The sequence below is a fragment of the Odontomachus brunneus genome, unplaced genomic scaffold, assembly GCF_010583005.1.
Source record: "Odontomachus brunneus isolate Ranch 3 - 2012 unplaced genomic scaffold, Obru_v1 Obru_scaffold_005, whole genome shotgun sequence".
NCBI lineage: Eukaryota > Metazoa > Arthropoda > Insecta > Hymenoptera > Formicidae > Odontomachus > Odontomachus brunneus.
Genome location: NW_022639455.1, coordinates 3196231 through 3213158, shown reverse-complemented (window position 1 = coordinate 3213158; position 16928 = coordinate 3196231). Strand labels below are relative to the sequence as shown.

Sequence of the window (16928 nt, the reverse complement as noted above, 5' to 3'; positions counted from 1 at the left end):
AATGAAAATACTGACATTCGAAATCATAAATAAAATATTTCATTTGAGCTTTTCGATCCGTCTTAATAATTGTCAATTGAATCTTTAATCTCAAGTGAAATATACTCAGTTGAATATATTTCAGTTTAGAATTGGATGTGAGTTTTTCAGTGAAATCGTGATTGCAAATATTACGTATACGTGAAAATATAAAACGTCGGATTCACTCTTGATGAGTAAAGAATCATTCAAATGGTCGCCTTTCTTCTCGAGTAGAACTTCACTCCGAGAAATTCAGAGAGCACACAAGAACGATTGACCAATGCTGCTTATTGATTTGCCGATTATTTTAATCAAAGAAAATTAATTAATGCCCAACACCGTCGATATGTTACAGATGCGTGATGTTGATAGCGTCAATTTCCCCAATTCTTCGCATCTGAGTCGGAGATGAGCGGAGAATCGAATCGCGCGGGAACGAAGTTCGCACGCAACGAAACAAGAATAGCGACGCGGGCTATCGTCGTTTTCAATACGGTGTCGTTTTCTATTCGGAGTTCGATTTACGCGACGGCGAATCTGAATTGCATCGCCGCAGACGTGCTTGAAACGCGATTGTATCGCGTGCGCGCCGCACTTTCTCCCTTACTTTCGTCGAAACGGCCGGTGAAAGCGCGTCCCCGGCAGCACCTAGGGAGACCAGCTGGTGTCCGCTGATCGGCTGCGAGCATTCGCGAAGGAGCTCAGCTGGCGCGGCGCGAGCAGTCAGCTCGCCGTGGAGTGCGCGTCGCCTCGACGACGCGCATCGTCGCACCAGATCGCGTGTCCAGCACCAGATCACGCGGTCACGGTTCTCAATACGGCGGAGTCGATCGACAGTCCTTCACTCGCGACGCGCGTTGAATTCCCGCGGTGAATTAGCGCGGCGCGAAGTCTTATGACGCGCTTGACCCGCTCCCGATATCTTATTTTACGTCGCTCTCCGCCAAGGTCGCAGACGGAGGAAACCGACGACGACGACGACCCACTGATGCGCTCGCCGATCGCCGTAACCTATGCTATTTCCGCAACGCGGACGTCGCGGTTAATTGTCGTGCCGTCAGTCGCGCGCGCAATTACCATGCTAATTCCAGCTGAGAAGAAACGATCGAGCGCGCACAATGTTCGCCGATGAATTATTCAGTCGCGCGAATGCGATTTCCCGACGGCACTTGACGGCACTCGCGCTTCGGCACACAGTGAAATCACCGTCACTGCGATCCTCCCGATCGCGACGAAAGGAGCGAACGGAGAAAACAGACGATAACACGTCAAACGATCAAGAGTTCACCAGCTGCGTCGGGGCGCGAATCGCGAATTGCCAATTCGCGAAGCATCACCGTGGAAGTTCTCGCGGACACTTGAGTACGCGCGACGACCCGACCTCGCGAGTCTCGGATCCCTCGCGTCTCTCCCTTCTCCTTTTCTCTCTGCAGTTCCGATTTAAAGTCGTCGACTAACGTCGGGAAAAACGCGGATAAGCGAAAGACTCGCGCACGAAAAACCGCACCGTACCGCGCTAACAGTCGATCGCATATGCGAACGTACCAGTCGCAGAGGGCCGGTAGACGAGGGGGAAGCGTGCAGGGGCGCGCGGGGGCGGCTGAGCCACGCCGAGTGCAACGTGACCGCCGATTCGCGGCCGATCCAATTGGACGTGCGGGTCACGTGGTGCCGCGGTCACGTTGCAGTCGCCGTGGCCGAGAGTGCACCTCTCGCTGTCGCCAGCGAGGAAAAGCGTTTCCTCCGTCGTCGGCAGGGCTCGATCTGTCCGCCCGAGGCTGTCTGTTTCTACTGCTTCGTCGTTTTCCACTCGTAGTCTCCACTCGCGATTCGACCGAAGCGCAGGCACGTTTTTCCAATTCACAGAATACTCGAGGAGTCCGCAAAATGTATCTCCCGCGACTTTTTGCATAATGAAATGTGAGAGTATTTAATAATTATTTAAATAAAGAACAGATAAAACAAGTGAGAACCTAATGTACACTAAGAGAGAAAATATAAAAAAAACAGTATTTATTATACTAATAACATATTCAATTATATATATACTCTTATATATAATATATATTTTTCATAATTTTATATATATATATATATATATATATATATATATATATATGTGTGTGTGATAACAAATTGCATATAAACAAATAGAAAACATTTACTAAATAACAAATTTGTTTGGATAAAAATTCTTTTGTATGATTAGAATAAAACACAATTGCTTTCGTGAAAAACCAAGGTTTTAAGAAAATGTATATTTGGAAAATATTTTGTATTAATATAAGTATAAATACGTTATATTATATATAGTACCTATCGAATAAATATCCTTTATTTCTTAGATATTCTTTCTCTCAGTATAAATGTTGGTGCAAATATATAAATTGTGGGAGGATAATAAATATTGGACTGTGTCAACGCCAAATATTTTTCCGGGCTTAACTTTCGTTTAACGCGTTACGTGTTCAAGATTAACAATTGAGTTGCAATTTTTGAAATGCCTTATCATCGAGAAGAGAAAGTTAAAAAAAATCAAACATTCTAATAACGAAAGTTGTCATTAATATGCTGTATTAATGCAGGTGTAGTGTCTGTTCATTCCTCCTTACATAAAGGATCTTCTTTCATTACATAAGCAAACCAGATCTACACGCAAAAAAAAACTAACTTCCAGAGTTAAAAAATAACTGTGGCAGATAAAATGTGTCACTGAAATAGGGACAGCTAATGTCGATACTACGGAAGCTAAATTTATTCGCTGTTTAAACTTAGGTGTTATAGCGAGAAATATTAGCTGCTAGAAACAAATGACTAGCAAATGATTGTAACTGTGCGGCAAACTTCTTTAATATATGTATACGATAAGAAATTTAGGAATAACTGCCGTTTTCTTAGCTATTTGAAATAATGTGCATTTTTAATATCATCTAATATATTTGTATTTCATAGCGAATGCATTTTAGCTGTCATAACCAATTCTTAGCAGTGACAGCTAAATGATTAGTCTTTTGATTAAGTTTGAATCAGCTACCGCGGTTTAGCTGATATTACTAAGTCATTTTTTGCGTGTAGTTCTTAGCTTTGAACGTCTGTACCTAGGTAAGTATTGTGTATGATTTCATCCATGTTTAGAGGAAGTTTCCTACTTAAATTGATCCCAGGAATACGCTCTCTTATATACAGTTTATTATAGGACCTTGTATAATCATATATAACGAATGGTGTGTTTAATCATATATAACGAATAGAACGCGTACTAATATCTTAGAAATCATGCTCTCGTTGGATTTCTGTCTCTCTTCACGATTGATTCGTCCGTGACGAAAATCTGCCGAATGTTCCAATTCGCCGAGATATCTTTTTTTCTTTCTTTCCCTGTCTCGCTCTTTCACGGTGAAAGGGTTTCCCCGCACCGGCAAATTCCGCTTTACGACTGTAAATGGATAACGCGACTTCGTGCCTCGGATAATTGTTCGCCGGCTTCGTCTTAAACGGGAATTTCATTTGCACCTTACTTAAAATTCTCAAGATACTCGGCACAAAGTATTGAAAAGTTGCTACGTGATGATCCCTGTCGATATTTTCGCCTGGTAACGACGGAATCCAAATTCGTCAGGAAGTTCCGAGATCATTAATGGACGAACGCGCGGGATCCTTCCGGCGAGTGGTAATTTTTAATTGCAAGCACGTCGCGCCGATTCCAAACCCGACAAGAGGTTTATTTCCGGAAATATAATTAAAGAGGAAACTTAGTGTCGTGTAGTCAGCTTAACGAGTCTATATTTTGCAGAAAGAAGCCGTGCTCCTTCGCTCGACCTTTCGTCGACCTGAGTGATCGCAAATCCTCTGACGAACTATTAATGATTAATTTTGTATTTTGCGTAACCACTTGTGTGCGATATCGTAGTTATTGATTGGAAAATCCGATTTGCGTAACAAATTTGTGTCCAACGGATTAAAATAGGATTTGTTGCATGTTGAATGAAGCGTGTATTTAACTATTCATCAGCCCATCGATCCAGCACGACACGTCTAATTTCTCGTTTATCGCGAGATGATGATCTCAAGGGGACGCAGACGTGACGACGGTACGTGTGTACGTCTTGGAACGTTGCAACGTATAATCGCAGAATAAGTCGGAATAATAAAATCACGGAATAATAAGACACGACCCAATGAGATGACTTATTGTCACAAAACTTCTCGCCTTCTGCGTCTACGTAAGACGGCTCGCGAAAGACTGCGCTACATCACGTCATTATCGTTATCTCGAGCGATAGTTAAAACGCCAGTTCTGCATCTCGCGCACTTAACCAGCATGTGGATCGCGAAAAAGAGATTCGTTATCGGATGAGATATACATTCGAGGCGCACTTTTGCGATCTCCAGATTTGCGGTAAAAAACATGCCAATACCTAGACACGTGTCTAATCCTGAGCTTTCTGATCGCTTTGATCTTTAAAGACGAATATTTAAACTTTTAATATAAAATATATGTACATATATTGAACATGTATTCTGCATTGACAATTTAAATATTTGTATTTAAAAAAAGATCAAAACAATAAGAACGTCTTGGGTCTGCTCTTTAAATACGACAAAATAAAAAGGGAAAATTAATCGCTCGAAAGCGGAAGGATTGGATTAATTTTAACCGGGAAATTATTTTAAATGTATTCTCTCTCCCACTAGAGAATTCTCTCACTTCTGCACATCATCCACTCTCGCATCTCGCGTAATTATTAAATTGCGCTGATTATTAATAGGGTGAAAGACAAAGACAGAAACAGAGAGAGAAAGAGAAAGAGAGAGCAAGATATGGGGAACTCGGTCGCGCGGACAAATTGGCAAGGACGTGCGTGATTTTCTAAGTGAAGCAACATTGCAGGTCGCACACAATTAGAGAATGTCGTATCTTTGAAACTGCGGTTACAAGATGCGCACCTGTGCGCACATCATGAGACAATTGAATTTGTACTCTGGAAATTTCTTGGAATGGAATTTCACTGGAAAAGTAAAGTGACCACACCACCGAGTTATTTGAATTCGAGTGATTCGTCATTCATATAGTGTGAGCTCTCTGTTCTGAATCGTTGAGTATTTTCACTTGAAACTGAAGAGTAAATCTAACGTGCTTCCTCAGGAACATATGTTCGTGCCACAGAAACATATGTTCATTCTAATTAGTATTTCCACGAATATTTCGAGTGACGCTTTTAATCCACCTCTCAATCGTTTCGGGTGAGATTCCACTCCACGAAATTTAGAGAGTAAAACAGTAGTTTCACAGTGACAACGCTTTAAGAGCAGTAGGCTCTTGTCCACAATCTTCCTTTAAGACGTAAGCCGTAAGAAATTGACCAACTACAGTCGATTATTTTTCTAAAAATCGATCATGATTGGTCAGTTTCTTACGGCTTACGTCTTAAAGCAAGATTATGGGGCTAAGGTAGCTTTCGCGACGTAATTCATTCGGTAATTATTTCTGACGGATTAGACCAGATGGCCATAACCGGTGACGAACAAAAAGCACGCGGTTATTTTTGCGAACTGTTATCCGCAAATCCGAACCTGCGTAATCTCGCTAGGCGCAAAAGTGTGTGCATGCGCGCCCACGTTATCCTATTATTTCGCGACGATGACGCAACGAGCTTAGGTGAGCGTCTGTTGCAATTGTTGCTAGTACGCGATTACGCGCGGGTTACATACCTGCAACGGCCGTTCTGAGGACGATCCTGCTGCGCAAGGACGATCCTCCGATCTCTCCGGAATCTCGTCGGTGGTAACGAAGTTGCGGATCCTCTGCGCTTCCGTCTGCGCTCTTCTAGTTACACACTCAACTCTGCGTTCTTCCAGTCGCATACAGCTGCGCTATAATATTTTTAACCAATAAATAAATAGCGTAAAGAATATTGCGCAGCACAGAAAGTCGCGGAGCGCTTTTGAAAATAAATAATAAAATCACAGGCACGGGAGGTAAATAATTTAATTATCCTAATTACGACTGGGCAGTTGTAATTAGGATCTCCGTGGAATTAGGAGGAAAAATCGTGATTTTAAAACGCGACTCCACTTTCACGACTACACGCAGAAAAGTGCATACTGCGCGCAAATGCATGTTACTTGCTTCAAGTATTTTAGAAGTTTATACACCAGAAAATCTATCACGAGTTCGTTATCAGCAGCAAGTTTAATCAAACTACATTATGAATTATAGTAAGTTGAGTTAATCAACAATAGTTTAATCAACAAAGTTTAATCAACAATATTAAATTAAAATAAAAAGTCAAACTTTTTCTTCGATATAGTCTTATAATATTCTTGTAAAGGAAGTAAATTCTTCTTTTGAGCGTGATAAGGAACGTGATAAGGAACTTTTCTAAAATTTGTAATAAGCATATCTCAAGACTATTATCAAGAAAATGTTCATTGTTGAAAATAACCATCCCTTAAAAATAAGAAAGTAAACTTTTTCTTAGCAATAGAGTGATCTCTTTCTGTGTGTAAAAATGTCGAGTCCACGTAGCTCGAAGTGTCTTGAAACTGACGTTATTTATTTTCAAATTTTGTACTTTTATTGGTTTGGTGAGAGAAAATCGCAATTCCTACCTTTATTAAAAGGCAGTGACGACTGATAATATATCCGTTATTCCGTACTGAAGGAGAGGCCGACGGGATTTTGTGGATAGTGGAAGGTATATTGAACTCTGGGATACACGGTGCTGTCGTAATTAGGCGTCCTGGTTATTGCGTAACTCTCTCCTCTCTTTATCCTTATTTCGTGCAGCGGATTATAGAGGAGGATCCTGTTCATTGTCGTGTCGCCAGTGTTGTAACTCGCTGTGTCCCTCGCGCGTTGCATAAGAAAGGATATTTACCTACGCGATATCCTTGATCGAATTATCGCGCTTACACGTAACAATTCTTCTCGCCGTGAGAGCAAGATACGACGCGCGGCATGACTGAACTGTGCAAAAGCGAACTGTGCGTATGCAGCTTCGATTCTCTCGCAAAAATATCTTCCACGCGGTACAATCATCTCTCCCATTCTCCAAGAGACGCGACGAAGTTACATCCTACATCTACTCGTAACTTCATCTGGAAAGAAATTCACTGTTATTTTAATAGTTATTTTAATAAAATGCATTATTGCCAAGGTGCGTAAGTTCACGCGCTATTTTCCTCGCATGCGTCTGCGTTCATACATTGGGTCAGTCAAGAAGTTCGATTCAATTATCTATTTTCAATATCCTCCGATAATAAATTGCTAGAATGCTGCCGGAAAATCATAGAAAACAATTCAAGCGACTAATTGGTTGACGAATCATTTGTTTTCATGGAATACAGCAAAATCAAATTTATCTAAAAAATTGAATCAAATCTTTTGACGGGTTCTATAGTACACACACACACACACATACAAAGCTCACTGTAGAACTTCCAAACTTCCGCACCCGTAATTATTCTCGATTATCTGTCTAGTTTTCGTTACACTTACAAAAGCCTGTCTTTATTACTTGAGACAAAGGGATTGCGTGCGGGTTCGTTGCCTTAGATCTTAACACTAGCGACACTTCCTGGCGGAAGCAGGGACTGTTCAGCGCGCTGCAAATGTCACAGATGAATAATTACAGTCATTTATTCGTTTTTTTTTTCATATACAAAACGTATCAAGAAAAACGGAGAGCGCCAGCGGTCTTCACCCCGGGCTACCGTTGCTCTTGCTACATCTTCTATCGTAAAACTGTGTACGTATGAATGTGTACGTGTATGTATGTATCGTGTAGTGTGTGGCATATATAAAAATGACTCTTGCTAAAAATCCGAAATGAGTGTCACTTCGTTCGTTCAAAACTCGGTTCCTTCGTTGGGGCTAACACTACGCTTGTTTTAATCTCTCGATGTTCTAGATATCGATATATAATATAATCGACGCTATTCTGTAAATATATATATAAGCACAATGCGTGCACACTCTATGTACATGCATTGCGCTTGTATATACATGTTCATAGATTATACATACATACATACATATATATATATATATATATATATATATATATATATATATAATCGCTCTATAACTAAATATCTTCTCTATACATCTTCTATATTATTTATAGCATTTTTTCCGTAAATTTTTTTCATGCGCTTTTCTTTACAGTATACTCTTGTTAGATTATTTGCTATTCGTAATACCACCTCTCTCGTGATTCCGTGAACGGTTCTCCTATCGACGTTGTTTCGTTTGAACGCGATTAGTTATCATACACGTTACTTAACTCATGCACATACGTATATATTCGCACTTAAAAAATTTACACAAGGAGAAAAAGGAAAAGGATAACTGAAAGACTACTCTCGCCGACGAAGCAGAAATCAAGCCTCCCGCGACTCCTCTCTGCCCGGACAGCACAAATTATCAAAAGATGTCTTGAAGACGTCCAAAGGACGTCTAAAAGAGAAATAGAATGTCTATTGGAGACATTTTCAAGACATTCTTTTAGTAGATTGTGCTGTCCGAATGACAACAATCACAACGACGAATCGCGGGCGTTGTGATTAAGCAAGATCGCGAACGAAAAAAAAGGGAAGAAAGGAACATGGAGGGAAGAGCAACGATGGAAACATCCTCTAACCGCGATCATTCATACGCGCTGCGGTTGCCGCTTATTCCGCACTAACAAGGAAACTTTCAGAAGCCTCTTCGAGTTTCGCGATTCGCGGATTTGTGGTGGAGTGGCTCGAAATAAAAGACGATCCCCTTTTATTCCGAGCCGCTGAATAAGTAGAGAAGAAAAAAAAGAAACACAAAAGAAAAAAAAAGGAAAACAAACGGACGTTTGAGGTTCATTAAAATCATAAAATTCGACAATACCCGAACGTTCGAATTCGTAATATCCGAATGTTTCCTCGTCGTCTACTCTGTCGACTGTCGCTGTTATACTTTCGCTCGTCTCTCTATAAAAGTATCTTCTTATCATTTAAATAACATTCAGTAAAAGGCTCTCTCACTCTCTCTATCTTTCTCCCTCCTTCTCTCTTTTATCGCGACGTTTAAACAAAAGGACCTGATGGCTGCGGCGGCATGTCGGGATGTTAACGATTGCGCTCGTTAAAGCACGACGCGAAGGAATTACCCGGTCTCGTCCGCGGTGAGTTCTAATGCGCGCTACGAGCGCAACTTCGATCATGTTCGGTCGACAGATTCAAAATGGCTCGCACGTAGTCGCGGAAGTGAAGACGAAAAGTGCGCGCGAGTACACTGCGTACGTAAATCCGGTGCAAATACGTTGTAAACCGTGTGCCGTAAGAATTGGCCAATCATAGCCGATTATTCTTCTAACAATCGATTGTGATTGGTCTTACGGTTTACGACATCTATCGTAGAACCAACATAAAAACGAATCGTACTCAACTTCCGTCGCGATCGAGAGCGCGCGAATAGTCGATTTGTACCCGAAGACAAAAGATTGTTTAAATTAACGTGTCTGGATGAAGTCAAATGAAGAGTAAGTAGGGTCTGTAAAACCAAGCACGATTAATGTAGCGCTATAAAAATTTTATGGCAATACATTGCTACTTGGCCTTTATAGGCTCTATTTATTCATCATTAAATTAACATTACGCAATTAAATGCGTCTTGCACAGAATTTCTGGTTCTCAAGAACCGAATTTGAAATTCATAAGAACCAGAAATTCGGTCTGCTTCAACCAAAACGCGTTCAATTGCGTCATTGTGTTCAATCAACTAGTAGTTTTTGTTTTTTCCCACAGAATACTATGACAGTATCACAAACAGGAGGAGCGCGAACTCATTCCGATACCAGTGGACTCTTAAAAAATATTATATATATATATATATATATATATATATATATATATATATATGCGTACGATATAACATATGATATATAATATTATATAATATATAATACACATGTATTATATATAATATAATATGTGATGATATATATATATATGCGGCACACATGAGCGAAGATTCGAGACCTACTAGCAGAAACGGAACTGCGCCAAAGGAACTGCAATCCGCGACAGTCCTCGCCAAATGCGAATCCTATCGAATCCCGCGCGAAAGGAACACCACGGCGAAATCCGCATACACGCCATCGCACTAAATGTATATTTCCGTGCAAAAATCTCTTAATAGAATGCTTAATTTATAACAAGTAATTCGATTGCGGTACGATAATCAAGGCCGTCGAAGCTGACAGTAGACAATTATCGCGATATATCAAGCGGATCTTATTAAACATATAGTTTCTTTCTCTCTCTCTCTTGCTCTCTCTCTCTGTTGCTCTCTAGTTATAATGCGCAATTCACTTATAATATGCCTTTCTCGCTCGGTAATCTATATAAATGTCACATAACAAACTTTACATGTACGGTCGTTCCCGCGAACGTTGCGATTAAAGATAACTGGGGGATAACATCATATAATTCCCCGCTCCTTCCTATTTTCGCGTTTGGGAAGGAGCGGAAGATCGGTCGAATCTCACATGACTCCCCCGACTTCTAACATCTAATTAATGTTAATTAGTTCTCGATGAAAACCGCGTTAACAACGAAGCATAACGCTCGGCCCTTGATCGAAGGATCGATCGACGTTATTTGCGACTCGGCACCGCTGAAAAGGCGATTTGCGAAAACGTCAAGAGCCAGCTGTCAACGAATCGAACTTTCACAGAAAAAAGAAACTAATCAACTTGCATATAATACGTATTATATAAATCTTACGGGATTGTTGCAACAAATAGTGATCTAAGCCTACTTAAATCGACAAGCTCACTTACAAAATAAGTGTAATCGCTGTATATAAAACTACGGTTTCAATCTCGTTACATACATCTCTTTGCTCGTCGCAATCAAGGACGTACGCACTTGTAACACGCCTGGTCTGGAATTTAACAACATCTTGCTCGTTCTATTGTCGCGCTGTTTTGATTGTAAAAGATGGAGGGGGGAGAATCTCATTCTCATTAGCCTATCAATTAATAAAAATGGACACGGGGTGTCTTAGAAGCACCGATCTTCATTTCAACAGATTCTTTGACGGATCTCGCGCGTAACCTCTCGAAGCGAGGGGCAATACGAATCGTTTACTCACGCCGCAGCTTTTCGATATTCGTTAAAAAATATTTTTGCACACACACATATATTCATATATATACATATATATTTATATCTCAAATAAAAAAATTCTCTGTAAAAATAAAGCCTCTTCGGTTTTGAATGAGCAATAGAATCTCGTTATACACTTAATGATCCGCCTAGATGTATCTCGAACTGGTCTACCTTGAATTTTCGTGAAATCAAGATCAACCGCTGCCAAAGAATCTGTCGTTGTGTATACGACCGTAAAGCGTCTGCCCTCCGTCGCTATCTTTAAAACGCGGACGAACGACGCGCATTAGGAACAAAGACGGCGCGTAGAAAGATGCGCGTCAACGTTATGTCAAATGGACACCGGGAACGACGTTTATAACAATTTGAAAGATTGCCGCGAGACCGTTTCACGTGTACTCTCGCGATGTACACACCAGGTACGCATTCGACACCACGCAACCGATTGCTCGATCCGTTGTTGCTCTTGGAAACATGCAGGACATTGTACAAAGTTGCAATAATCAAATCTTCCTCGTCATCTTTTTCTTCTGTTCTTTTTTCTTCTTCTGCTTATTCCACTTCTAGCGCTGCTACTACTACTTCTAAATCTTCTTTTTCTGCTTCTTTTTCCTCGTCTTTCATATTCGACTTATAGGAACATCCAAATGGAGGGTTCTAACACGTGTTCTTGAGTGATTATCGTGCGCGCATCTCGTCTTATTTCACACGCTTCGGCGGCCTGCCGCGCTTCTTCTTAGGCACGGTCTTCGCGGTTCGTACGACGAGCGACGGTTTGGCAGGCGCGCTTCTCGCTTTACGAGCTGCCCTCGCCGCGGCGATCTCGCGCAACTCCACCGCATCGAAATTCGTATCCTCGACGACTCTCCTCGAACGTCTGGTGCGCCTCGCCACTTGCTCCATCTCGTCGAATTTATCCTGCAAGCGGCGCGCCAGTTCGTAATCCTCTCGCTCCTGCAGGAGTACCTGCTCGATCCGTTGCTGCTCTTTGATTACCTCTTCGTCCGAAAGGCGCTCGTGCTTCTCATCTACGTCGGCGACATTGCTCTCCTCCAAGACATTGCATTCCTCCGTCTCGTCGCAGGACTCTGGCGGCGAGTCATAATTGAACTTGCCATTGTTGTATCGCGTACCGTTCGACTCGCTGCCAACCACTCCTCTGGAAATCTTGGTCGAACTCGCAGTTCGCGCTGATCTCTTGGACGCAGGCGCGGCGACCACTTTGCCGTTTGTCGCGTTTGTCGACGACTCACTCTTCTCCGCGGTGCTTCGGGTAGCCGCGTGCATTCTCCGTCGCTTCGATGTGCTGTCGACGAGTTTCTCGTTCTCCCGGGACGACGAAACTACGACGGCTTGATTCTCGACCGCGGAGCTCTTGTCTCTCCTCTCAGATAACACTCTCTTCCTCGTGCTCCTTTTAGACGACGTGTCGGACTCCGCTTCTGTCGGCTTCAGCGTCTTTTTTTCCGCGTTCACTTTCCTCCTCTTAATTCGTTCCGCTATATTTTCGAGCGCTACGTCATCGTCGCCGTCCCGCTCGTCGTTTTGCGGACTCGTTTTGCCACACGACGAACTGGAACCCCTTGGATCATCGTCCTGCTTCTGCTTGTCCTCTTCCTCCTCCACCTCCTCTTCTTCCATTTCCTCCCCCTCCTCCTGTTCCTCCTCTTTTGCGTCCAAGATAAGTTCGGCACCCTTTTTACAGTACCTGACGTTTCTGTGTCGTTTGGACTTGGCCACCATGCCGTTTCTCACGCGTGTCCGCCAAGACTTACGAATCGTCTTCGCGTCCAACTCGTCGTCTAACGACAATTTTTTGCTCACCTTAGTGCCATTGACGATCTTGTTTACGCTCTTCGTGTAATTTTTGTTGCTGTCGAACGACGATTCGAGGATAAAATCGAGTCGGGCGTCGCTCGTCTGCGGTTTCATTGACTTACTCAAAACCGTCTGGTTGAGTGACGTCGACGGTTTCTGATCGATCGGGGCCGCCGTATCCGTATCTACATTGCGCGCAGCTTGCTTTTCCCTCGCATCCTGCCTTGCTTTACCTATTACAACATATTACAAAATAAGTAGAAACGAGCATATTTTCACATTTACATCGTTTTGATTACGCGTCTAATCGCGGATGAAGTATGTCGTACGACAAAAAAAAGGCTGCCATTTTTTATCAAATATTAAAAGTTGATGAAAGAATCTAGCTCGCCATTAAGATATATACGTGCATAAAATGACAAACTGTTGAATTTTAAACTTTCTCAACAAAGGAGTTTAACTTGAATTTTCTTTGAAGATTTACTATAATGTGAAAATATAAAATTGTATATTAATAGCGTCTCTATGTATATGATGAACAATGAGGTTATATAAAATGTTGCACATATAATTTACCTCTGAAAGCGCTCCAGGAACATCCAATGATTCGTTTTAGATGCGTCGGTGACGGAGGTTTCAGTACCGCGTTGATCACCCTTTTCATAATAGGAACCACTCTGATCAGCTTCGGATCAATCTGTTTTCCATCTGGAAGCAAATATATACATATATATTAATATAATGCAATATAAATACAAGCAAACACCGAAATTATCTTTCACAAAAATTAAAAAAACACATCATTTTTACATAAAATTTATTTTGTTAACTTTAGTTATTTTATTAACTGTAGTTATTTATTTTGTTAACTTTAGTTCTTATTTTGAATTCTCTTTTATCGATGAAATGCCTCTGAGCGTCAATTTTAAAATAAATCGAAGTTCAAACTCTCTTCAAATATATCACATACATTGTTAAAACAGAGTTTAAATTTAAATCTAAGATTAAACTACTATTGAAAAATCGGTTCTAAATATGTTTACAAGTCAATCAGGAAGCTTATAATTCACATTCAGAAAGACACTTTAAAACAGAAGAATGTTCGGGATAAGAATCTTCATATGTATTGTTAACTTTATTTTTGTTTAAAACAAAGATATATATCACGGCGCCCACACGTACCTGAAGAAATTTTGAACGATGTCCTCGGCACTGTCTTGATCGGCTTGAAGTGATGGATCTCCTGATTAATGCTATCGTGACTGCCCGAGCTCTCCGCGCTTCCTATCCTCTCATCGTCGTCGGTCCGATGTGGCCCGAGTGATCCGTGTGTTCTGCACACTTCCACTCCTAGGCTCTTCTTCTTGCTATTCACTACGTCGCTCGGCACACGCAGCTCCTCCTTGGTTTCGGTGGCATAAGCCTGCGACGTGGAGCATCCAGGATCCGTGGGATAATTCGAGGTACATGGTTGAATGTACCTGGGTACCGCTTGGTGCTTGAACGACTTCGTCACAACGTTGTAGACGGCCAATTGCTTCGGACAACAGTTCTTGTATGCGTTAGGTGCGTTCGTCTTCACTTTGCAGTATCTCTCAGTGCAGATCTTCGTTAACAACGCCATATTCGTCCGTCGTAGATCCGGGTTATCTCTGATGGATTCAGGAAGACTCGTCCTCTTGTTATCTAAGTGTGTACTTTCGGCTTGTTGCGCTTCGACATTATTTACACGTGTGGTCTTCACGTTGAACTTGGACGTGTCGTACGCGTAGTTCGACGACGTATTCAAGCACTCGCTGTAGCACTTAGCCGCCTCCTTTTGCTTCTCCGCGACTTGCTTTTTCGCCAAGGTCTTGGCCAGCAACTGATCCTGCGCCAATTGCGCCAGCAACAGATGCTGCTCCTCCGCTTGAATCTTTTGTATCAAGGCCTCGCTGGCTATCTGCTCAGCCTGCCTCTGACGTCGCATTTCTTCTTCGGCTATTTGAAGTTGCGCTTCATATTCACGATGTATCTCTCCGGCCGCGCTGAGTATCCTGTCTGTTGCGAAATCTGCGACAAAGTAAACATAGAATATACATTGTTAGAACAAAAAGTTCTATTTAATTCAAGTAATTTAAACTACTATTTAAAAAATTAAGGCTCTTAAATCTAAGTTTACACTACTATTGAAAAATTGGGAAATGCATCAACTGTTACAAATTGTAATGAAAGCGTTCACTTATGAAGTGAATACAAAAGTATTCACTTCTCAGCAAAATATCATTCTATGTTCAGAATCGCTTTTTATTGAAGAAATTACCAGTCAACAGAGAATCGTGATTGTCAACATTTAAAAATAACAAGCAAAAGGAATCGCTTTTACAGAGTGTTGATTTTACATATAAATTATGATATTCTACATGTAGAGATAACATAAACTATATATAAGATATCATATAGACAATACGTGATCTGTTGATGTTGTTTAAAAACTATGTGACTTGTTCAAAAAATAATTAATAAATGTTTGTGTTGTTATTTAATCTTTAGAATTCTGATGAAAATTTATGGATATTGCTGCTTAAACAAGTGCACAGAATTCTCTAATGACATTCTCTTGCTTTCAAAATTAAATATGCCTATCTGTCATGATGAAATGAAAATGTTATGCAATTTGTTATCCTTTTTAAACATTACATTTAATAATCAACACTCAAAATAGATATCGTAAATACTGTCCTGTAACTTGATTATTCTTTTCTGCATATATTTTAATACAATTTACGATACATAGTTTGCGTTGCTTACATGAATAAAGATCGTATATACATCATGTGTAGACAATATATAAACAATCTGCACAGACGTAATCTTGAGATATGCGGCACAAGCATCTCGTTTTGCACAGTGCAGCGGAACAACGACGTACACAAAAACGCACAAATGTAAGGACGCCGTGAGATGCCAAGCGCGGGCGAGAAACACATTCCGAGATTACATAATTCACAGCCAACACGACGAGAAACGTTCGTCGGCGGTGAGGAACACGCGAGAGGCGTAGTCAAGTGACAAATAATGACACGCTAGTCGCATTCCTCATAGGTTATGTTACGTTTGTTTATTGCTGGTATGCGCGCGCGGGGATGTGTGCGTGTGTGTATGCACGTACGTGCGATGTCACTCACCAGCGTCCAAGCCGAGGTCCCGCTCTTCGCCGTTATGCTTGTCCTCGACCTCCTTTGGAAATTTCGTCCGGATGAACTCCCAGAGGCCGTGGTTCACCAGGGTCTCCGACTTGGTAGCGGTGCGCAGCCACGAGCCTACCCTGAGCCTGCAGAGAGGACAGCTCAGGCTGTTGTGCTCGAACGTGCCCTTCAGGCAGCGCAGGCAGAGGTTATGTGTGCACGGCAGCGTCACTGGCTCGATCAGGATGCCGCGGCACACCGGGCACATGAGATCCCGCAGACGCACGTCCGCGCTGGGCCGCGACAACGACAAATCGAACAGTTTCGACGAGCGTTTCAGATATGTCGCCATCTTTCCATGTTCCTGCTACGCGACTATCAACGACAGCACTGCGCTCCACTGCCACCATCACGAAGCACTCGGCGTTGGCGATCCCGGATGGGGATTCCGCCGTTCCTTTGTGCGTATGCGGAACGCGCGGATTCGCCACAAGCGATCGGAACGCCGGAACGGCTGGACTGACGTGCGGCGCGCTGCTTGTTCGATACATCGAGTTGACTCGTGACCGCTTCTGTTGACAATTTTGAAAATTTGTAATGCTCTTTTCGTGCAAAAAGAATCATTGGCAAAAATAATATTATTGGAATTATGACTGAGTGTCTTTTCTCAGATTCGCTTGCTTTTTTATTCAAATAATATCTCATTATTACTTTGAAATAAGTATATGTATATATATATATATATATACATATATATATATATATATATAT

The 16928-nt window shown here is 41.8% G+C and overlaps 2 protein-coding genes across 6 annotated transcripts in view; both read right to left on the bottom strand.

Moving 5' to 3' along the window:
- LOC116848697 (cryptochrome-1) overlaps positions 1-7488 on the bottom strand; it is a 36311-nt gene extending 28823 nt beyond the window's left edge. For 2 of the 5 annotated variants that reach the window (XM_032825089.1, XM_032825078.1), the window contains exon 1: positions 629-1571. In XM_032825089.1, coding sequence (XP_032680980.1) covers positions 629-710 — 82 coding nt within the window. In that variant the 5' untranslated portion in view covers positions 711-1571. Of the gene's footprint in view, positions 1-628; positions 1572-5733; positions 5896-6633 lie in introns of those variants that run through there. The other 3 variants (XM_032825049.1, XM_032825031.1, XM_032825059.1) reach the window with 3 other exon arrangements.
- Positions 7489-7645: 157 nt separating this feature from the next.
- LOC116848662 lies at positions 7646-16817 on the bottom strand. The gene is made up of 4 exons (XM_032824984.1): positions 16158-16817; positions 14173-15042; positions 13567-13698; positions 7646-13223 (listed from the first exon to the last, which is right to left on the bottom strand). The coding sequence occupies exons 1-4, from the start codon at positions 16507-16509 to the stop codon at positions 11872-11874; spliced, it is 2706 nt and encodes a 901-aa protein (XP_032680875.1). The 5' UTR covers positions 16510-16817; the 3' UTR covers positions 7646-11871.
- Between the last annotated feature and the right edge of the window lie 111 nt (positions 16818-16928).